The 24,345-nt window shown below is 39.4% G+C and overlaps 1 protein-coding gene and 1 pseudogene across 1 annotated transcript; both read right to left on the bottom strand.

Annotated features, from left to right (window-relative positions):
- Positions 1-1,963: 1,963 nt before the first annotated feature.
- Positions 1,964-12,711, bottom strand: LOC132493707 (glycine N-phenylacetyltransferase). The gene is made up of 5 exons (XM_060104467.1): positions 12,634-12,711; positions 6,889-6,996; positions 5,336-5,462; positions 4,309-4,480; positions 1,964-2,366 (listed from the first exon to the last, which is right to left on the bottom strand). The coding sequence occupies exons 1-5, from the start codon at positions 12,709-12,711 to the stop codon at positions 1,964-1,966; spliced, it is 888 nt and encodes a 295-aa protein (XP_059960450.1).
- Positions 12,712-20,766: 8,055 nt separating this feature from the next.
- On the bottom strand, positions 20,767-21,943 carry LOC132492998 (elongation factor 1-alpha 1-like; annotated as a pseudogene).
- Positions 21,944-24,345: the final 2,402 nt, after the last annotated feature.

The raw sequence follows: 24,345 nt of genomic DNA, 5'->3' as shown, positions 1-24,345 counted from the left end.
ATTTTGTAAGATGAAAAAGTTCTAGAGGTCTGCTGTGCTCATAGAGAACAATACTGTGCTGTACACTTACATATTTGTTAAGATCTCATATTTTTCAACCACAATAAAATAAATACATAAAATTAAAAAGTGGGGGGACAAAGCAGTCAGAGACATAAAAGACACACTTCCTTCAGGAAATAATAAGAATTGCTGTTGACTTCTCATCACTACAAAGTTCGAGTGCACTGGAACAGCATCGTAAAAAGTGCTTCAGGAAAAACATTGATAAAATTCTACATCCCAGTGAAAATACCCTTCAAAATTTAAGTAAAATAAAGCCCTTTTCAGGTAAAAATAAGCAGCTAATATAATTTGTTACTAGAATCTGTGCTGTTTTATGTTGTCAGTATTCAGAAAATTCCAGTGATGCGATGATGATTGCAGATGTCATATAGAAGTGCTGTTTTAGACCAACAGAATTTCAGGTCATCTCCCAAAATAAGGAAGTGCTTCTTCCTTGATGTATCAGCTTGGAGAATTCTTATTTTTTTTCTACCACTGGTACATCCTCAGTGTCTTTCTTCTCTGATAATCATGTACCTATGATTACACTAATTCATTAGAGATGTGAGCATTTTGTTGTTTCATGGCTTTATTGAGAGGTGAGAATTTTTTTAAATTCTTGTGTCTTGGAGGAAAAAAATATACATACATAAATATATAGATGCATACCACTATAGATTAGTACATAATGCACTATTCTACTCTCAAATTCCTTTCTGAGGAAGACAAAAAATTCATTATCTTGAAAATATATTTGATGACAATGCAACATATTTTCTGTTTCCTTTCTGAACTCTTAGAAGGGTGGATTGTACTACAAGAGAAAGTTGAGAGTAAGGTCGTCTTCCTGAACATTTTCGAAGCTTTAATTTTCTGAAACCGCACAGCACATTAGTGCATAACGTACAATGTTAGTTGGAGGGTTTTCAATATGTAAAGTCCTTTATTAAATTGTATAAAATGTTCTACAGCTTGGTATGAGAATAATGGCTGATATTAATTGTAAAACTCCTCTTTACACACAAAAGAACATTACATTTGAAGTATCCCTTTCTACCTAGTCTTGTCTTGATACAAGTAATTCATATTCATCCTGCAACTTGAAACAAGTTGATAACATGCCAATTTTTTTGTCTTGTCAATTTAGAAAAAAATGTCATATTCAATAGTTACAGATTTAACCTAGTTAACAGAATGTACAAATGTTATGTGTGATAAAATCCCACAAATTTGATCCAATTTTATAGATTTTTCCTGATTTACCTCAAATTTAAAGTATCTCTGCCACATACATTTTAACAGTTATTGTTAAATATCAATTTTCTTTTTGCATGTGTGTTGTTTCTGGAAAACAAGGTGTTAAATTGTCCTGCTATTGTGATATGACAAGCTATAGTACTTAAGTTGTCTTGCTCTGCGTTCCATGTACACGTTCTAAATAGAGATAGATATGAGGGTGCTGGAAAGAAGAACAATGACATCACTAGAACAGTGGGTTGCATTTATTCCTTATTGATTATGGATAGTTTCCTTACTAGCCATATGTACTAGAAGAAAATTGTGAACCAGTACAATAAACCAGACAGAAACAGAAATCCTGCATGATATCACTTATACATGGGATCTTCAAAAACAAAAAGTTGAACTCACAGAAACACAGAATAGAATGGTAGTTGCCAGGGTTGGAATGTGGAGGAAATAGGAAGGTCTGCTGGACCCAAAGGGAAATTCATGAGTGATTTGGGAGTAGGGACTCTGGTGGTTCTGTTGACCTCTCACGCTGCTTCCCCAGAGCCCAAACAACACACACTGCTTTACTGCTGATTACAGTTTATTCTTTCTTTCTGCCCACCCCCAACCCCGGCATCTCTTGCCATGTGACCAGCCCACCCAGCACTGTCTTGGGTTTGTGGCTGCTTCACAGAGGCACACAGTTCCACTGGTTCCAATCACAGGGCATGGGGATATGTTGCAGATTGTGACTAATTTTCTGTACGATTTTGTTGGCTCTGTCTGTATGGTTATATACGGGGAAGCCAAGTTTGTCCAGAGCGTGGGTGTGGACAAACAACATATGGGAGACGAGACCCTGGCCCCGGTACTCAGGCAGGGTGGCCCCCATCCGCACCTCTCCTGTCTGGTCCATCAGGGACCAGGACACAGGGGTCCCCTCAGGCCCTAGCAGGCAGAATGTGGGGAAGGTCCGGATACAGCGCTCGATGAACCGCTGGCTCCTTTCATTGCCACCGAAATGCCAGAACTTATTCACCAAGGCAGCATGGGTAGGATCCAGGGATGAGGGTTTAAACATCTCTTGGTTACTATTGAGAAGAAGGAAAAAGAACAGTCCATAAATCACACATACTGTGGAGTATTATATTTTGTTTGCCCCCAAATTGTCTTCAGACAATGCAAATGAGAGCACAGGTAAAGGTATAGATTCTGCAACCAGACCGCCGGGATTCATAATCCGGCTAGTTGTGTGATCTCGAGCAGGCAACATAATGTCTCTCTGCCTCCATTTCTTCTTTATAAAGTGGGGATATTAATAGTACCTTCCTCAAATACTGATATAAGAGCAATTACATCATGAGTACCTAGGACTTGTGCCCATAAACAATTAGAAGTACATAAAAATTAAGTATCGGTCCTTTCAGCAATGCAGTGACTCTCCCCCTAATATGAGGGAATTGATATCACCCCCATTTTACAGATAAGAAAAATAGGTAAACAGAAAATAGGCAAGTGCCCCAAAGCACATGCTAGCAAGCTGTATATAAAACCAGAGCTTAGAATCATGGAATCTTAGAATGTTGGCATGAGAGGGTCCTTGGCCACTGTGGGAACTGAATGAAGTCCAGAGAGGGGGAGTGATGTGGCATGCAGGTGGCCCCCGAAGTACAGAACACTGAATCTGAAGGCATCTGCAGGCTGTAAAGAGGCTTCGGGGGGTGTCCTAGAAAGAGCCCACCATGTGGAACTAGGAGATCTAGACTCAAGCCCATTATGTCCTTAACCATCCATGTGACCTGAACAAGCTGTTTCATTATCTGAGCCTATTTTCTGTCAGGAAACTAGGGCTAGTATCTCCTACCTTGTCTATCTCATGGGGTGGACAGGAGAATCAAATGAGATTATAGATGTGCAGGTGCTTTTCAGGTGTCATGTGTGATACAATGTGAATAAAGCTTTTCCAGGTACATTAACACACAGGGTCATAGGATTGGGCATCTCCAGCTCAAATCTCCACCATCAGTGTTCCGTTCTATTCAGTGTTAGACTGGACATCAATGGGGGAAAATATATAATTTGTTTAAATTTTTACTGGAAAACTTTTGCTCTGTGAAGTGAATTCATTAAATGCATATTTTTCAAGCCTCTGCTATGTGTTCAGTCTGGTATTGAGGATCTATCAGTGAACAACATAAAGAAGGTCGCTGCACTTGTGGAGTTTGAAACGTTGTAGGGGAGAGGGTCAAAGAACAAACAGGTCAGTACATACACAAACAGGCTGATTTCAGATAATGATAAATGCAATAAAGAATAAAAATTGGGTTTTGCAGTTGAAGACTTATGGGAGGCGGTGGTTTTAGACAGGGTTCTCTGAGAAGAACTCTCTGAGGAAATGACATTTGAGAGTATGAATGGCAAGAAAGAGGCAAATATATGAAGATCAGAGGGAAGGACATTGTAAGCAGAGTGCAAATGCATGTGTGAATGTATGAGATTGAGCTGCAGAAAGATGGCCAGAGCTGATGGTGGGAGTTAGCTAGAGGGACAGAATGAAGTCCAAAAGGTGATGGGTTCCAGGTCTTACGGGACCTTGAAAGTCCATAAAGGAGTTTGGTTTTATTAAAAGTATGCTGAGGGCTTCCCTGGTGGCGCAGTGGTTGAGAGTCCGCCTGCCGATGCAGGGGACACGGGTTCGTGCACCGGTCTGGTAAGATCCCACATGCCGCGGGGCGGCTGGGCCCGTGAGCCATGGCCGCTGAGCCTGCGTGTCCGGAGCCTGTGCTCCGCAACGGGAGAGGCCACAGCAGTGAGAGGCCCGCGTACCGCAAAAAAAAAAAAAAAAAAAAGTATGCTGAGAAACCTCGATGGCTTCTTGGCGGGTTGAATGGACATAATCCACATTACCTACTAAAAGCAATCACCCTGGAAATGGATTGTAGGGAGACAAGAGTGAATATAAGGGGAGACGTTGGGAGGCTACTTCAATAGGGAAAGATGTGAATAGTGCAGAGTGTCTTTTTTCAAACTCACATGGCTTTGGGTCTGCCATATCCAGCAGGTAAGTTCTTCGTCTCTGGCAGGGAAGGAAGAAGTTTCCTCGCTGTCTCAGACATCACATAGAGAATGCATTGTGTTTGCTTGACCTTAACGAATTTAGTGGTTGCAAGATTCCGTATCACCTCATCCAGACTGGACTGTGAACCTAGAGAGGGATAAATTTAGGAGAGAAGCAATTGTCCATTTAGATGCTTCACGAAGCTTCCCAACAGAAGCTATGCAGGACTTAAAGTCGGACATTGTTGCCTCTGCTGTTGCAAATGACCATGTGACCATGGCCATGTAGCTACCTAAGCATGTTTTCTCTTCTGCAATACAGAGATAATACTAGAAATCCTGACTATAGTACTGTGAAATCAAGGAGAATTGGTATTTAGAAAACAGTAGGCAACCTTGCATGTTCACATACTATATGCCCAGGTATTGGTCTGATACCACATTTAATCCTTACATTAACCTTATGTTTTAGGTACTTTTATTATCTTCATTTTTTATATGTGAGGGAACTGAATAATAGTTAAGTTACATCACTTGCTCAAGATCACAAAGCAAGTAACAGGCAGAGCAAGGATATCACCCAAGGGAGTCTGACTCCAACAATGACAGGTGTTCTTGTGACTGGGGTAGTGCTCTGTGGTACAAGGACTTATCATTCTAATTCTCGGAATGGAAGGCCAGAGGGGGAGCTCTGCTCTCACATCCAATCACCCTAAGGGATCCTGAATATGTCTGAAAAATATATCATGAATCCTCCGGTAACGAGAACTTGCATCACTCACACGTTCTTAAAAGAACCTTAGAGTTTGTAATGTTTGAATTCAACTCCACTGAAGAGATGGTGGCAGCTGATCCAGGGAATGAACATCAAGCTGAGTGTCTGGAGTTTGCTAAAAGGAAATAAAGGTTGTAGGGGAATGTACTCAGGATCAAAAGTGACCCTACAAGTATATAGATATGAGCAGTCCTAGCAGCCAGCACATATCCCAGATCCCTTACATACTTTGGATCTGCAAATGTTGTTTCCAGTTGATGATGTCTGATGTGCTAAGAGATTCTTGACAGTTCTTGAGGTCCTTAGAATAGATTTGGTAGCTGTTGGTGTAGTGATCAAAGTCATCTGCCATCTCCTGTTTGGTTGGGTAATATAAATAAATCAAATTGACTATACCCAGTGATTAGAATACTTGTGCTTGGTATTTCATTATACAGTGATGTTTTACAAACCTAAATATTGATATTCTTCTTGATGTACTATCATCATTCCTGAATCATTTACATCATAAGACTAAGTAAAGGATTTAATTAATTATTCCACTTATGAGTAAGAAAAACTTGATGAACTAGGTATTTATATGTTACATTACAATTTCAAATCAGCCAAACACGTACCAGTTTACAAAGCATTCTTCAGTAATTCTGTAATCCCTCAGGAGAAGGAAGGAATTTTTGTCAAAGTCAAGTTTCCATTGCAAGAGTAAATGTTACTCTGTTTCAAAGAGTCTCAGAACAAATGGATTATGAAAACAATATTGAAATTGACACAGGTAACTTTGTATTAGAATTCTCACATGTGATAAAGCTATACAGAGTGAAGACACGTGATGTCTTTAAAATGTAAACCACAATGCACTATTGTTTACAAAATAATTCATATTCCCAACAAAACTGAAATGCAAAATTTGCTCAACAAGATCTCCTCAAAATTAACAAATAAAGGGTGAGATTTATTTTGAAGGCAAAGGAAGGAGAGGACAACTACCCAACAAGGGTAGAATAGCTGGAAGCTGTTGCACAGAAATGCCTCAGCATTAATACCACCAAAAACCTCTCTTTTAAAGGTTGCATAAAAAAGTGAATATTATTCCATTTTTAGATTTCAATAATTAAATTATCTTTATTTTTGTATTCTGTTTAATTTGCTTTTTTAAAGTCACTATACATTTAAAATTTACTTGTAAATAATTTATATCAAAATACTATAAGATGAATTTTTATTTTATATTTGCAATATGCTTGCAACATATTTATATTTGAAACAGATTAACCACTTAGTTTGAGTGATTTTTAAAAGTCTGGTACTGAAAATATATTCCCAGATACAAGCATTGTAATTTGTTCTTTATATTTCCTTAACATTATTTATGTTTAACTTCACATATTTTGGGGTGTTATTTTCTCTGCTTAGAATGCAATCTCTGCTTTTGTCAACCTGTCAAAAACCTATTATTCTTCAAAATTCAGTTTTGGTGAAATGTCTGTTATGAAGGCTCTCTGATCCTCTCCCTGCATCCCCTGACATTTACAGTTTTAATCATCTCTTGGTCAGTGCTACTTCTGTATCTCGTATGTTTTTGTACATTTTCAAAACATGTTATAATTTATCTGCTTGTCTGTGTTTCCCTCCAGGCTGTGAAGTTCTTGAGGACAGGGACTTGTTCACTATCACTGCAATTCATTTTGGTATCCCCAGGGTCTACCACATTGCAAGGTACATGGTAGGTTCATAGCAGATACAAACATAGATGCAAATTCATTCCACATCTGGCACCTTACCTGCTCCTGAGGGCGGATAACCACTGTATTAAAATCAGGCCACTTGTCCACCAGGGCCTTTAGCTTGAAAGGGTTCCCCTGGTTCATGTGGAAGACGGTCCCATAAACCTGCAGTATTCCGACAAAGTGAGAGGGTCAGCTTATTAGGAAGGGATGGCAAAGTGCCTTGCGTTTGATCAGTTCAAAGTTTATTTCTATGAAATGAGGGTAAGTACCTAATAGGGCATTCAGTTCAATCTTCAGGTTCTACTAGGTTCTAGATTTTGGGGTCAAACAATGAGAATATTATATGAATATATTTTAAAATCCAGATAAATAAAATGAATAAATTAAAAATCATCTACTATCACATTGCAGAATTTAGTGTTCTCTTTCCATTTTATTCTGTTTATTTACACATAGTTTTTAAACATGAAATTACCTAATACATATTAATTTAACATCTATTTCCCCCCATACGTACACATACACACTATACTATGAGCATATTTCCATTTCAGTAAACAAATCTACATAGTCATTTTTAACGACAGCATAATAGCCATTTTATGGAAGGACTCTAATTCAATTTTACGATCTCTTATTGCTGGTCATTTCAGTGTTTTCTAATTTTAACAGTTTTTTCTTCAGTGAACATTTTTTTTTTGCATAAATCTTTGCAAATATGCCTGATATTACAAATTCTAGAAGGGGAATTTCTGGATCAAACGTCAACTGCAGTTTAAAGATTTTCTTTCTTACACACATCTCCAAATTACCTTCCAGAAAGGTTAAATGAACTCCTGCCTACTTAATAAGTAGAGATAGAGCATAGTATTAAGAACACAAGCTTTGGTGACCAAGGTCCAAGAACATCACATATTGGGCAATCTGTTTAATCTTTACTACAAGCATCGGTTCAAACATTGGTGCCCTCAAAACACTGAAGAGGCTGAGAAAGAGATTCTCCAAAGTAGAATGGACCCTGCAGTTGTGGGGAGGGGAAAAACAGTAGTACATACTAGGGCAGACCTCAGGACCTAAATGCACTGGAAACATGATGCCTCAGCAGATGGTATGGAAGAATGCCAAAGACCAGGGATCAATGGAATGGTGAACATTTCAGTGACAAAGGACCACACCTCACCCTGTGCATCCCTACCTTTGCCATGAAATGTTTATGTCAGACTAAGGGGAAAGAGGGGGAGGCAAACTTTGACTTTACTGTTTTTTTATAAAATTATTAAATTTCTGCCATCAGCAGGGGCTCAATATAGAAATTAAAAGCAGTTTTAGGGAAAATAAAAAATAATAAAAATACATTTTTTAAACATTGGAGTTTGGAACCAGTGACATTTATATATCGCATTTCTGTGCACATGGTAGCAACACTAAGCCAGAACACAGTGATGCAGGCAGCCACTACAAATTGAATGAATTGGAGTTAACATGTGAGATAAACCTATTTATAATAGTTTCCACTACTTTGAGAAAGAGATGGGCTGTCCTCAGGCCATGATACACAAATTTTTCTCTCACTTGAGACTTTAGTGAGTATTGAATGAGAATGAGTTTTAGGTCATACATTTGTAACAAGAACCATTCCTACAAATATTCTAGATTTCTGCTTATGGGAAAAAACTATGTCATCAAAGAATCAACTGAGTAGAGAGGAAAAGAACCATATTTACTCATTAAAACCGAGGATCTCATATTGTGGGTTACTTTGCCTCACAAGAGAGTTGGCTAAGGCTAGTAGTGCCAAGAATTTTCTCCAAAAAGTTGGGACCCACTTAACACAAGAAGTAAATAACAATTCAAACATCAGAGATCTACCCTATAGAGATGGAAGAAAACAATTTAACCTGGAAAACTTTTCAAAGCAGCCACTCAAGATAAAAATATCTCAGTCCACAGAGCACCTAACTGATTTAGTAACTCCTCTTCCTAAAAAAAAATACAAAAGACTTTTTTTTTTTAATTTATTTATTTATTTAATTTATTTGTTTCTGGCTGCGTTGGGTCTTTGTTGCTGCACGCGGGGCTCTCTCTAGTTGCAGCAAGCGGGGGCTACTCTTCCTTCCGGTGCGTGGGCTTCTCATTGGGTGGCCTCTCCCGCTGTGGAGCACGGGCTCTAGGCGCGCGAGCCTCAGCAGTTGCGGCACTCGGGCTCAGCAGCTGTGGCTCATGGGCTCTAGAGCGCAGGCTCAGCAGTCGTGGCGCACGGGCTTAGTTGCTCCACGGCATGTGGGATCTTCCCAGACCAGGGCTCGAACCCACGTCCCCTGCATTGGCAGGGGGATTCCCAACCACTGCGCCACCAGGGAAGCCCCACAAAAGACTTTTGAGTTAGACTTTTGAGTTCATGTTGAGCGCTTTGTGTAGTTCCTGATATTTGGTAAGTGTTCCAGAAGTGTTGGCTATACATTTTATCATATTTTATTTAATCCTCCCAACAGCTTGCAAGGTAATCATAACCCTCTTTAAGGTTGAGGAATGTCTACCGAGAGTATTTACTTTACGGTTTTACTCATTTTACAGGCAAGAGCACTGAGACTTAGAGATGTTTAATTTTTGCAGTGTTACCCAGAAAACAATGAATTTGTGGGGTCAGAACAGTCTGACTTCTGACCTTGTTCCTCTCGACAGTTCCCTACCCTACCTCAGTCAGAAGGATCAGTGTCTCTGGGCTACACTCAGCACTCATGGTTGAGTCTACACATGATCCCTATACAAGGTGTCAGAGCACCAGAAAAAGGTAAAAAAAAAAAAAAAAAAAAAAAAAAAAGGTGTAATACGATGCTATTCCTTCCAGGTTTCCCATCAGCATGATCAGTGTAATTAACTATACTGAATTATACATCATATTCATGCTGCCCTGAGAAGTCCAGAGCTGTGATTCATCAACAAAAGAAAATGAGATTTATTTTAGAGACCAGTCTTGTAAATTAACAGTTTATACCTAAGGGTTTTTGTTGTTGTTGTCTCTTGTTTTTTTTTGGGGGGGGGTGCTTATAAAGGTATTGATTTTTAATTTTTAATTCCAATTGTTCATTGCTAGCACATAGAAAAAATTTTTGTATTATGTATATTTACCTTAAAGCCTTTGCTAAACTTAGTTATATATCTAGGAGCTTTTTAGGGTTGCTTTTTTGTATATTCCTTAGGATTTTTTACATTACACAATCATACCATCTGTGAATAAACACTAATTTATTTCTTTCCAATACATATGTCTTTTATTTCTTTTTCCTGCCTTATTGTACTGGCTTGGATATCCAGTACCATGTGAATAGAAGTGTGAGAATAAATATCCTTGCCTTGTTACCGATCTTAGGAGGAACATTCACTCTTTCACTATTTAGTATGATGATAGATGTAGATTTTTCCAGTATGCTTTTTATCAGGTTGAAGAAATTCCTTCTATTCCTAGTTTGCTGACAGTTTTATTTCTATGAGGAATATTACATTTTGTCAAATATTTTTTTCTGCATCTATTGAGAGAAGATCATATGGCTTTTCTTTTTTAGTCTGTTGATATGGTGAATTACATTGATTGATTTTTGAATGTTGAACCTGCCTTGCATTTCCAAGATAAACTCTCCTTGGTTATGATGTATTATCCTTTCAATATATTGATGGATTTGACTTGATAGTATTTTGTTGAGGGTAATCTCTGTTCACAAGGGATATTGTTCTGTAGTTTTCTTTTCTTGTAATACCCACTTCTGATTTTTGGTATCAGGGTAATTCTGGACTCATAAAATGATTTGGGAAGTGTTTTCTCCTAGGCTCTATTCTGCAAGAGTTTGTGTAGAAGGGGTATTATTTTTTCCTTACATGTGTAGTAGCAATTGTCACTGACACCACTGGGCATGGAGTTTTCTTTGTTGGAATGTTTTAAATTACAAAATCAATTTCTCCAATAGATATAGGACAACAATATAGTTTGCATTTTTCTTCTTCAGTGACCTTTGGTAATTTGTGCTTTTCACAGAACATACATTGTGAAATTTATGAGCTCACTATTGAAAATAGTGTATCCTAATATCTTTATAATGTCTATTGTGTTTGTAGTAATGCTCCCTGTTCTATTCCTGATATTTATAATTTGTGTCTTCTATTTCTTGGTCAGTTTGGTTAGAACTTTACCAACATTATTGATTTTTTTCACTGAACCAGAGTCTAGATTTATTGATTTTCTTAATTGTTTTTCTTCTCTCAAATTTATTGATTTCAGCTCTTATCTTTCATAATTTTCTTAATTGTGTTTGCTTTGAAGTTAATTTACTCTTTTTTTCTAGTTTCTAAGGTAGAAACTTAAAGCATTGATTTGAGACCATTATTCTTTTTTACTATAAGCACTTAATGCTATCTATTTCCCAGTTATCACTGCTTTGGTTGCATCCCAAAACTTTTCAAAAGTTGTATTTTTATTCAACTAAAATATTTTCTAATTTTACTTGTGATTTTTAAGCATGATTTATTTAGAAGTGTATAATTTCTAGAAATTCAGGTATTTCCCAGACACCTTTCAGGTTTTTTTTTATTTTGAGTTTAATTCTATATTGTTCAAGGACATGCTTGGTATGATTTCAGTTCTTCTAAAATTTTTTAAATTATGGTCTACTTTGGTAAATGTTCCATGTGCACTTGAAAATAATATGTACTCTGCTGTGGTTGTGGGAAGTATTCTATAAATGCCAATTAGTTCAAGCTGGTTCATTGTATTTCATATGTAATAAGTTCACATATATTTATAGGTTTTCTGCCTATTCTACAAATTGCTGAGCGAGGAATGCTGAAGCCTTTTTTTTTTTTTTTTTTTTTTTTTTGCGGTACGCGGGCCTCTCACTGTTGTGGCCTCTCCCATTGCAGAGCACAGGCTCGGGAAGCGCAGGCTCAGCGGCCATGGCTCACGGGCCCAGCCGCTCCGCGGCATGTGGGATCTTCCCGGACCGGGGCACGAACCCATGTCCCCTGCATCAGCAGGCAGACTCTCAACCACTGTGCCACCAGGGAAGCCCTGTTGAAGTCTTTATACCTGTGTGTTTCCCTATTTCTTCTTTCAGTTCTATCAGTTTTTGTCTCAGGTACTTTGAGCCTTTGTTGTTGGGTGTAGACATTTCAGCCTTTCTTATGTCTCCTTGATGAATTAATGCCTTTATCATAATGCAGTGGCACTCTTTAGCAATAGCCTAGTCCCTTTGCAACATACATTATTCCAAGAAAAAATACTTCTCTATGGTATAAGATCACTTCTTAAACACAATTTCTGTCTCACCCCAAGTTAAACATAATAATCCTTTGGGGTTTGGCAAAACAGAAATTGACCAGTTATTAATTACAAAGAAGAATCATAATGGTTAACTTTTAATCAGGCACTTGATTGTTTGGGAAGAATAAATTACACATTAACTTTGCCAGTTCTGGACAAACTTCCAGTGTTATATAACATAAGAGTTGAAAGGGCACAAGGGAAAGTTTTGGGGTCATCACACAGCAAAGAACATAGTGGATCCAAATCACAGCATTGCCACTCACTATTGCTGTGATCTTGGTCAAGTCATCTAACTGAGCCTCCGTTTCCTCTTTGGTTCTACAGACATGATATACCTGCCTTGCAGAGAGATGATAAGAACTAAATGAGATGCAAGATGAGTGTGTCTGGCACAGAGTAGGTGCTCAGTGAATGCTTGTTCTCTTTCCCACCTTTTTCTGAGGCTGTTGCTAGTCCTTTTTTCCCTAAGAATGTTCCACTCTCACCTTTAAGGACTCAGGGAGGCTCTTCCTCAAGGATTTCTCTAACATCTGCAGCAGTTGTGGGCCTTGTAAGTGGAACATCTTGGCAGATACCTTAATCTAAAGAGAGGATCAAAAACCAAGGGATGAGAAGTGCTGCAAGACATACAAAGACACCTAAGCCCTGTTATCCTGGAAAACAGCAATTGCTAAAGAAACCTCTCCATCCCCTTTGTGTTTTTGAAATGTCTTCCTGCAAAGAACTGTCCTTCCTCCGTTCAGCTTAGTAAGACTCACCATGTCCCCCTGTTACCTATGACAAGGCCAGCTACTAAGCCTTCAAATTCCCAATCTTCAACAAATGAACAGCTCATACAACTCAACATCAACCCCACCCCCAAACAACCCAATTAAAAAATGGGCAGAAGAACTGGGTTCTTTGTAGCCCTGTTTACTCTTCCTTCATAAATGGTTAGCTTGACTGTTTATCCCCACTGAACCATCAGAACAAAGTGTTCTCATGTCTTAACAAAAGTTATCGGCTTGAGTGCACACTAATCAAGCTTCTCTCCTCCACACAGGGCTCTGCACTGTGACCTACCCTCAGCCCGAGCCAACACTGGCATTCAGAATGATCCTCCATGAACCTTGCTCACTCCTTTCCATAAAAGAATAACCATTTCCTGCCTGACCTTTCAGGTGTTTGTAGATGTTGTGGTCTAAGAGTTCTCCTGTTGAAATAATATCCTCTTTCTATCACAGCACTCCTTTTTCCCACTCTTGAAATAATCCTTTCAAATAAAGGCTCTCCTTACCAAAGTCTGGCCTTGATTTTTATTCAACGGTATCTTAGTATGGCTTCATTATAATTGAAATAGACTTTTGTGACTAGCCTGGAAACCTAAGTATTGATTTATTCATCCATGCAGTCATTCACTTATGCAATCGCTCAAAAAATATTTATTGAGAAGTCACTGTCATCTCAACACACGTGGTGAGTGTCACCTCAGCTAGGCTGAACTACATTTCTCAGAATTCCCTTCTCTGCACATTTCCAGTTAGGGTGGGCCACAGAGAGATTCCTAAGGAGGACCTGGAGGGCAGAATTGAAGCAGCAGGCATTTTGCAGCTAACTTCACGACCCAACATAGGGGCTGGGCTGGCAAGTGCTTCACTCTCCCCAGGTCTGCCTTCAGCTTGTCTGTCACCTGGGCCAGGTGTGGGTGTTTAGCTCCTTAACAAAAGAACCTGGCTTCTGCGGGACACCCATTCTACCAAGGTCAGGGTCAGTAGGACTGACAAAGTTTCTCCGGCCCCATGAGCCTCAGCTTATACTGTGGGTTTCAGCCTTTTCTTTCTCCCTCTCACGTTCCTTTCCCGGCTACCTTCCCTGTGTACTTCAGTCTTCAGCACCAGGAGGGAAGAAACAGCCTTACAGAAACTGCTGAATTAGTCCTCACAATTGCATAAGGTCGATTCCCTGTAACAAATCTACTTTTCCGCTTGGGCCCTGACTGATACACTTAACTTTGATCAACTAACTCTCTGAGCAACTGTGAGCTTAGATTTCCTGTCATTTAAGCACTCATAATCTAATAAGGAAAATAAAACACGTACACAACTAACACATGCCCCATAGAAAGAGCTAACTTATCCCATAAATATGCAATTACAATGCTATAGAATTCATGACATTTTGAAGCAGCCATTTTGATATGCTTTAAAATATAACTTATTCTTCTCATTTTTATTACCAAATGATATTGAAAATGAATTCAATCACCCTATCCCCAATCCTCACCTCTTCTTGAGCCTTATCCCATCCCGAAACCTAAGAGTCTGATGTGTATAGTATATATTACTATGTAATATAAAGCAGCATTTCTACATTTTGACCCACTGTATGAAATTAGGATTATCAGAAGAATTGGATCATAACATGCTGACTAAAAATGTAGACAGAAGACTGTGGCAAATCAAATGTTCTGCCTAAGGCCTACGAGATTCACAAAAGACAGAGAATACTTCTCAGTGGAAGCTTATAGCGTTCTTAAAGGAGATTGCACTAGAACTGGCCATTGAAGAGAGGATGGTGTCAGATGTCAGCTGCCATATTCCTGGGAATGACTGGCTAACTCTTTCTGACAAGAACTATGGAGAAAGTTCTTGTTAGGCTCAAAATGGCATTAAACTTGGAATATGTAAAACCCTGTAGATATTAGGAGAAAGTCACTGTTGTTTAAATTCATTTATTTACCTATGTTCCTGACTATTCTTTTAAAGGTCATCCCTGGTCTATTTTTGGTATCCACGAATTTAGCTCATCAATCCTAGGAAACTGACTTCAGCTGGCTTCTTCTCTACTTACTTGGCTTCCCAGCTCTCTGGTCACTGTGTTCAGGGCCTGCTCCTCTTCAGCTCAACCCTTTGGGAACACTGGTCCTTTGGGATGAGCAGGTAGAATCTGTACTTGGAGAAATGGAACTAGTATTAGTTTGTGTCTATTGGCAGTCATGCTCCAGTTACCAAAGCCTTCTTTTCATTATTTGATCCTGCTGTTTTAACATGTTGGAGAATCTTGGACAAATTAATGTTTTGATTTTTCATATGTGTTCCCTTTTACCTGGATTTTTTGTCAGTTATCTGGGGAGAAAAATAGTCCCTTCATTTAACTGGGAGGTCCCTTCATGATTTGAGGGGAGGAGAGTCTTGACCAGAACCACTAAGGGAGTGGTTATCTCTCTTTTTTCCTCACCTTTATTGAGATATGATTGACATATAATGTTGTGTAAGTTTAAGGTGTACAATGTGATGATTTGATACATATGTACATTGCAAAATGATTACAAGAAGGTTAGTTATCACCTCCATCACATCACATATTTCTTTTTGCATTGTTGTGAGAACATTTAAGATCTACTCCTTAGCAACTTTCAAGTACATAATACAGCACTGTTAATTATAGTCACCATGCTACACACCAGATCTCCAGAAATTATCTCATAAATGGAAGTTTGTACCCTTTGACCAAGATCTTTGCATCTCCTCCAACCCCTGGTCGCTTGCAACCACCATTCTTCTCTGTTTCTATCAGTTTGGTTTTTTTCAGTTTCCACATGTAACTGAGATCATAGCGTATTTGTCTTACTCTATCTGACTTTTTTCACTTAGCATAATGCTGTCAAGTTATCCATGTCACAAATGGCAGAATTTTCTTCTTTCTCATGACTGAATAATATTCCACTGTATAGATATACCACAACTTATTTATCCATTCATCCATCTATGGACACTTAGATTGTTTCCATGTCTTGGCTATTGTGAATAGTCCTGCAATGAACATGGGGGTGCAGATGTCTCCTCAAGATAGTGATTTAATTTCCTTCAGATATGTACCCAGAAGTGGGGTTACTGGATCATATGGTAGCTCTATTTATAATTTTTATTGGAACCTCCATACTATTTCCATAGTGGCTGCACCAATTCATAATCCCAGGAACAGTGCATTAGGGTTCCCTGTTCTCCACATCTTCGACAACACTTATCTCTTGTCTGCTTGATAATAGCCATTTAAACAGGTGTGAGGTATTCTTATTGTGATTTTGTTTCGAGCATCTTTTCATGTACCTATTGGCCATTTGTATGTCTTCTTTGGAAAAATGTCTTTTCAGGGCTTCTTTGCTCATTTTTAAACAGGATTAAATATATATACAATATATATATTTTGCCCTTGACTCGTAAGAGTTCTTTACATATTTTGGATATTAACCCCTTATTGGTTTGCAAATATTTTCTCCCATTCCATAGGTTGTTCATTTTGTTGATTGTTTTTTTTCTCTCCATAAACTTTTTTTTTTTTTTTTGCCGTACATGGACCTCTCACTGCTGTGGCCTCTCCCGTTGTGGAGCACAGGCTCCGGATGCACAGGCTTAGTGGCCATGGCTCACGGGCCCAGCCGCTCCATGGCATGTGGGATCTTCCCAGACCGGGGCACGAACCCGTGTCCCCTGCATCGGCAGGTGGACTCTCAACCACTGCGCCACCAGGGAAGCCCTCCATAAGCTTTTTGGTTTAATATAGTCTCACTTTATTTTTTGCTTTCGTTGCTTGTGCTTCTTTTGTCATATCCAAAAACTCATTACCAAGGCCAAGGTCAAGTTTTTTCCCCCATGATTTCTTCTAGGAGTTTTATGAATTCAAGTCTTAATACATTTAAGTCTTTAACCCATTTTAAGTTAATTTTTAAAGTGTTGTTTGTATCTTGACTGTAGCTGCTGTGGGCAGTCACTGGGAATGGTAAGACTCACTTAAGTCCTGTAAATGAAATTTTTTTTTTTTTTTTACTATCAAGGTAAAGTCTATTAGTCTCCTCTGTTGTCCTTCTATTCCCCACAAGACCACAGAATATTTCTTTAACTCAGTATCTGATTTAACAACTCCTGCCTTTCTTCATTTTATTTATGCTCTACTTCCAGAAGACCTTCTAAATCCAGCTTTTGCTCCCGTTTCAAAGTCTTACTCAAATTTCAGTTTTTCCCCTATTGACTCCCTCTATTTCCTCAATCCAAACAAAACAAATCACTCTCTTTTCTGCACTCCCCTAAGATTATGTACATATTTCAATCACACAACTTGTTACAGTAAATTGCATTTTGTCTTCTAGATTGTCAGTCCTCTGTGCAGGGCCTCAAATGATTTATTTTATTATTCTCAATGTTTATTACACACAGTAAGGACTCAATGTCTGTTTAGTGATTGAATGTACTATGTATTTGTATCAACATAATCGATTTAGTCACTCTGCTTACCAAGGGGGAAAAGACTCCTTCATTCATTCAACAGGTACTTGCAGGAGGCCAACCATGTTCTGGGCATGGGAATTTCTACCAGTTGCTCCTTTGAAAAAAGGCTCAGACCAGAATAGAAGTAACTGTGCCATATCTTGGAAAGTATCAAGACAGCAGTAGACATGTATCATTTCTAAAGACTAATCAGACATTAGCGAGGAGCATTTCACAAAAAGATTACATGAAAATATGAAAAGTTCAATTTGATGCCAGATTACTGGGGATATTAAAGTATCAACAAGTACATTTGGGAGAACTTTCTGCATGTGTGTGCACACACACACTGAAAGCACAAATGTGTTCAGTAAATGCAGTTGACTAAAACTGAGGAGATTCATTTTAGTGGGTTGCCAGCATTGATAGTGGGCAAAGTCCTATAGAGCACACTTTGAAACTTTTGACAAAGCCATTCCAGTACTGGGAATTTATTCAAAGAAAACAATTCAGATGAAGAAAAATACGCTGAAAAAGTTTGTAAAGGAATACAATATTAAGTAACAGGGAAGTATTGGACACAATCTCAGTGTCTCTCTATAATTTACATAAATTATGATCTATCATTATTTTACTACTCTAAAACCCATTAACATAAAAGTTATGATATATATGTTGTCATATGAGTCTTAAAGATGAAAATGAAAAGGATAAAAATGACAGTGCAAAAATTCTAACTAGCTATAAAGCCTTTTTCTGTGCATATTGACATAACTCATGTAAAGATAAAAAATTAGAAGGAAACACCAAATATAGGGGCATTACAGCTGAGATTTTTTAAAATTACATTCTTTTTTATGGTTTTAAATTCATATTTAATATCATCTGTATTGTAATTCTTTTACTAGAATCTACCTTGTTTCTTTGACACTTTAAGCAGGGCACTTAATTTCCCTGGGCATCATTTATCCAAGGGAGAAAAAATCTGACTATGTAACTTAGTATGTTACTAGAGGATTAAATAAGATCATATTTGTACAGTGTGTCAACAATCTCTGTTATATACTGAGACCTGAACCAGCCTATTCCTTCCTAGATGCTATTACATTTTCTATCCCCCATCTACCAATGGCAAGCTCCCAAATTGCTCCACATTTATCAATTCAGAATAAAAGCCTGTCTTTATCCAGTGAAAAACTTCTCACAGAATTAGGATACTGCCGTACACACAGTAGATGCCTGATACAGGTTTCTCAAAGGGAATAGCTTCCTTTTCATCTGGCATAATTCTCAACACAGATGAGCTCAGAAATTCTTATCCACATCCAAAAGTAGCATTTTGATTCATTCCACTTCAGTGAGGAAACAGAAGGAGATGAGGAATCTCAGAGCAATTATCCTTTGTTCTCACCTGCAAAGCTGTCTTCTCATTCAGTCTCTGCAAAGGTCCTCAGAAAAAAAGAGGCGGCCGATTTTTCCAGAAGATGAAATATGTTTTCTGGGTATAGTGGTCTTGAAAAGTGTACTTTAACCTGTTTGATCCAAAAACCACTGAGCTGAGGTTCGTAATAGAATTCATGCACCAAGCTGCATGCCTGGCAGGGGAGTGCGAGATGGAGTCCCTCCCTCCGGGTCCCATGTTCAGGGACATGGCCCTGTAACATTGAGACATTGGCAGAGTGCCTCCTGAGGCCCTTTTTCCAGAAGGCTGAGCTGCTTTCTGGTCCTAAAGGTCCTGCCAACACTCAGCAACTCTGATCTGTGAAACCAGCTGGCTAAGAACTGGGAGGCAGGTGGATCACTACAAGAAATACCGATTTCCTTCTCTCCCTTTTCATAAATACCTGCAGCAAAAGCAAGGGACAACTATTGTTTAGATTTGATGTATAAATCAGAGCTCTTCTTTTTTTTACCATAAATAAATTACTTGGAAAGACTAAAGGGTTTAGAATTTCCCCCTTAGAATAAGCTCAGTAAACCTCAAACAGAATAAACAGAAGGAACACCACACCCGGGCATATATTTAAACTACTGAGAACCCCAGTTAAAGAGATAACCTTAAAAGTAGCCAGAGAAAAAACATTTTATACATAAGGGAATAAAAATAAAAATAATGTCTGACTTTCAGAAGTTATAGAGTAAGGTCTAGAAGATAATGTTACCATGTCCAAGCTCGTATTGCTCACAGCATGATAGGGCAATAAATAGAGAGACAAGTTGTTGGGGCGAGGGATAGTAACTTTATTTGGAAAGCCAACAAACCAAAAAATAGTGGACTTATGTCCCAAAGAACCATCTTGCCTGAGTTAGAATTCAGGCTTCTTTTATACTAAAAGGAGAGGGACTAAAGCCAAACATTTCCTGGTTTCAGTCAGTCTCTGAAGAGGATGTGTTAATTTCTTCCTTCCTGCAGTCATTCACAGGTGGGCCTGGTCAGGATGTTTCCTGTGAGCTTAACAAAGGTATTTTAGCTTCATGCTCATTATCTGGGAGGCAGGATTCCCAGAGATGGGCCATTATGTATAATTTAAGCTTATAGGAAACATCTCTTTTGTGATTAACTTATAATAGAATACAAAGGTTGTTCCCTATCACAGTTCCCCACTGTCAGTGTCCATTCCACAATCTTGTGGGGAAAGGGATGAAGACCACTCTAGCTACTTTCTGCTGAATGGGGGTGATGAATATCTTAGAATCTTTAGTCAGTAGTAAAATCCTCTTTCCTTTTTTATCCACAACTATTTGAATCTGATGAAACCCCTTAGCATTTTGTTGTCTAATTTGTAATTGAACTTGGAGTTTTTGTTCCAGTTCCCAATACATATACTAAATTCCTATGCTATTTATTTGGACAAAAATAAACAAATAGGTTGATGCTTCTCCAGCTACAATGAAATTACCATTTACTTCAGTTGGATAGGCAGACCTCATGAACAGAGTTTAGTGTTCAATGTTCTACCATATTTGGCAACTGCTAGTTCTTTTAGGGCATTTATGGATTCTCCCACCCAGGCAGACACCTTGAATGGCCTATCATACAATATTTCAAAGGGGCTTAATTTAAGCCTGCTTCTGGGAGCCACTGATCCATAGCAGGGCAGCTGGCAAGGCTGTATCCCAAGTTAAATTAATATTCATTTTCTCAGTTTTTCCTGTTGATTGTGGTCTCCAGGATGAATGTTGTTCCAATGCCTTAGTCCAAATCAGGGGACAATTTCTTTCAGGAGGGCTTTAACCAATTAAAAAGTACTGATTTTTTATTTATGTGTGTGTTTTTCTAAAGTGCTGATTTTAAAAACTACTACACACAAAACAAGTGGTCCACAAAACATTCTCCTTTCCTTTTGAAAGTTTTATCATGCATTGTTAATCATTCACCAGTCTTTTACTATTAAATTTTAATGGCTAATTGAGACAAACAGTTCTGAGACCGTTCTTCCACCACTGATTAAGACTGGAGTGGCAGATATTGGGGATAATATTCATTTAGCCCTCTGAGCTTTCTGGGCAGACTTGGTGACCTTGCCAACTCCAGCTGCCTTCTTGTCCACTACTTTGATGATAGCCACAGCAACCACCTGTCTCGTCACAAACACCAAAATGACCAGAGGAGGATAGAGAAGCTCTCAACACACATGGGTTTGCCAGGAACTATATCAACGATAGCAGAATCACCAGATTTCAAGAATTTGGGGCTATCTTCCAGCTTTTTCCCAGAACGATGATCAATCTTCTCCTTCAGCTCAGCAAACTTGCAAGCAATGTGAGCTGGGTGACAATCCAGCACAGGTGAATATCCAGCACTGATATGGTTCAAGATAATCACTTGAGCTGGAAGCCACCTACTTCCATCAGTGGGTCATTTTTGCTGTCACCAACCACATTGCCATGATGAACATCTTTGACAGACATGTTCTTGACGTTGAAGCCCACACTGTCACCGGGAAGGGCTTTACTCAAAGCTTCATGGTGCATTTCAACAGACTTTACTTTAGTTGTAATGTTGACTGGAGCAAAGGTGACCACCATGCTAGGTTTGAGCACACCAGTCTCCCCTCGACCCAGAGGGACAGTACCAATAACAATTTTGTAGATGTCCTGGAGGGACAGACACAAGGACTTGTCAGTTGGAAGAATTGGTGGCGGGATGCAATCCAGAGCTTCAAGCAGCATGATGCTACTGGCATTGCCATCTCTAGGGCTGACTGCCCATCCCTTGAACCAAGGCATGCTAGCACTTGGCTCCAGCATGTTTCCACTATTCCAGCCAGAAATTGGTACAAATGCTACTATGTCAGGGTTGTAGCCAATTTTCTTAATGTAGGTGCTGACTTACTTAGCAACCTCCTCATATCTCTTCTGGCTGTAGGGTGGCTCAGTGGAATCTGTTGTTAGCTCCAACAACTAGCTGTTTCACACCCAGAGTATAAGCCAGAAGGGTATGTTCATGGGTCTGCCCATTCTTGGAGATAACTGCTTCAAATTCACCAACACCAGCAGCAACAATCAGGATAGCATAGTCAGCCTGGGTCAGCATGTTTTTGATAAAGTCTCTGTGTCCTGGAGCATCAGTGATGGTCACATAGTAAGTACTTGCTGGTCTCGAATTTCCACAGGGAGATATCAGTGGTGATACCACACTCACATTCAGCTTTCAGTTTGTTCAAGACCCAGGCATCCTTTTCAGAGACTTTCTGTCCAGGTGGGATACGCTTCCACCCATCCTGAAAAAGTATCCACAAATACTGGCAGGTATCTGAAATTTCCTGCAGCTCAAGGCATTTGAGTCCAGTCCTCAGTGGCACAGGTTCCTATGTTGGGTCCTCATCTGGGGAGGTCCAACAGCAGTCTTTGGGTTTATTTTTAGCACAAATCATGCAATTCTGATTGACTCGCTGGATGGTGTTGTGTAGGTAAGGCCCCATTATATACTTTTGAATCCGTTGTAATTTGGCATCTCTCCTGTAATGGGCACTATTTTGAGTGTGCTGCAGCACAGTGTCCAAGAGTGCCTCAGGGATCAGAACAGCTGTGCACTACGTTTCCAGCCAGATGAGGTGTGATCCAAGTGAAACCCCACTCTTTGGCCCTCTCTGTCCTTTTCTGAATACACTGGTTTGTATTTTGACAAGTCAATCTGTGGGAGAAGTGATCCTCTTGCCTAGAGTATATTGTTTTAGATTAGGTGTCCCAGCATCCCTTTTTAATGGTCTTCGTACTGGCCATGTGTTTTCGGCCTTCCCTGGGGTGCTGACAGCACACACTTCTGGTCTTATCTTTTTGTAGACCTGGGGGCAGTGGATTTTCTAATTGATCCCTAGAAGGAGGGGAAGTCCTGGGCCCCAGTGTCAGGAATTGGGGCTGGATAGGAACGGAAGGTGGTGGAAGGGGTGGATATATTGGCATACAGCCAGAGCGGCTGGGACAGCTAGCTCAGTTGGAGGAGTTAAGATTTTAAGATTTGAAGGAACATATCTTCACTCTTTTTCTTTTCCTTTTCTTATTTTCCCTGATATAATAGCACAAATGCTTACACACAAAGGATTTCATCATTCTTCCCTGCTTCTTCACAAAATAGCTATAGAATCATTCAAAAAGCCACTGTAAAACCATAAATAGGATTTGATCATCTCTAACCATTAAAAGGATGACTTTTTGCGTTGGCATCAAGCAACTGGGCTGAATTCTGGGCTGGGGCTTTTGGTGATTTTAGAAACCAAGTTGAACCTTTCTCTTCTCCCTGGGAATGTCCCACAGACAGGTCTTTTTTTCCCCTTTCTATTCCTTTCCTCCATTTGACACCAGTAAAAGTTTTAAATATCACAAAATTGATTTGGCTGTAAATGGAGAAACAGTACCAAACAAAATGAAACGAAAACCCCCAAAAGACAAAGAGAAAATCATAGATAAACCCCCAAGTTTGGTCTTGGGGTTTTACATATACAAACAACACAGGAGACCACAAGCTATGTAATTAACACAGCAAGGCTGACAGTACATGGTACACAGGGTCCCAAGATTACCCTGCCTAAACCCCTTGTGGAGATCCTAATGGGTACTGTGGCCACACATTGTTATTATAAAATATCATTTTCCTCTCAGTCATGGGTTCATAACTGTAATCAGATCACTTATCCAAAATGTGCCTCAGAGGATTTTCTTTATAATAGAAAGTGGATAAAAATCCACTTTTAAAGACCGAAATTCAAGACAAACAAAACACAAATGGCACACACAAATGCTAGCCTCCAAAGAAACAAACAAACCAGTTCACAAATTGGGTAAAAGTCTAACAACTCTTTCCTCTCTCTAATAGGGCATCCCACTCAAATACAAAATAAATTAGCTTATTCCAGAGAAAAAGCCCCAAATAGAGTTTCCAGCTATCCATACCAGAGCGACTTATGCTACTGTATGGAGCTTGTCATCTCCCAGATGTCAATTCCTTGCTCCAATTGCCGAGCGCTGGGCAGCCGGTGCTGCTTTGGGGAATTTTGAAGGGCAGATCCTCAGGACAAGTGGTCTCAGCAGCTGCTAGGGCCTTACCTGAAAAATCCCCCAATGGGGGTGGGGGGTGGGGCACAGTGTGTGGGGCAGCTGGCCACAAGCAGCAAGGCCCCTGGCTGGCTCCCCCAAATTTGTTACCAAGTCCAAGCTTGGACTGTTTGCAGCAAATAGGCCAATGAATCGAGAGACAAGTTGGTGGGGCAAGGAACAGCAGCTATTCAGAAAGCCAGCAAACCAAAAAGATGGTGGACTCGTGTCCCAAAGAACCATCTTGCCTGAGTTAGAATTCAGGCTTCTTTTATCCTAAAAGGGGAGGGAGTAAAGTCATACACTTCCTGGTTCCCATCAGCCTCTGGAGGGGATGTGTTAATTTCTTCCTCCCTGCAGTCATTCACAGGTGGGCCTGGTCAGGTTGTTTCTTTTGAGCTTAACAAAGGTATTTTAGCT

This window comes from Mesoplodon densirostris, chromosome 7, assembly GCF_025265405.1.
Source record: "Mesoplodon densirostris isolate mMesDen1 chromosome 7, mMesDen1 primary haplotype, whole genome shotgun sequence".
Classification (NCBI taxonomy): domain Eukaryota; kingdom Metazoa; phylum Chordata; class Mammalia; order Artiodactyla; family Ziphiidae; genus Mesoplodon; species Mesoplodon densirostris.
This window is presented reverse-complemented; position numbering and strand designations above follow the sequence as displayed.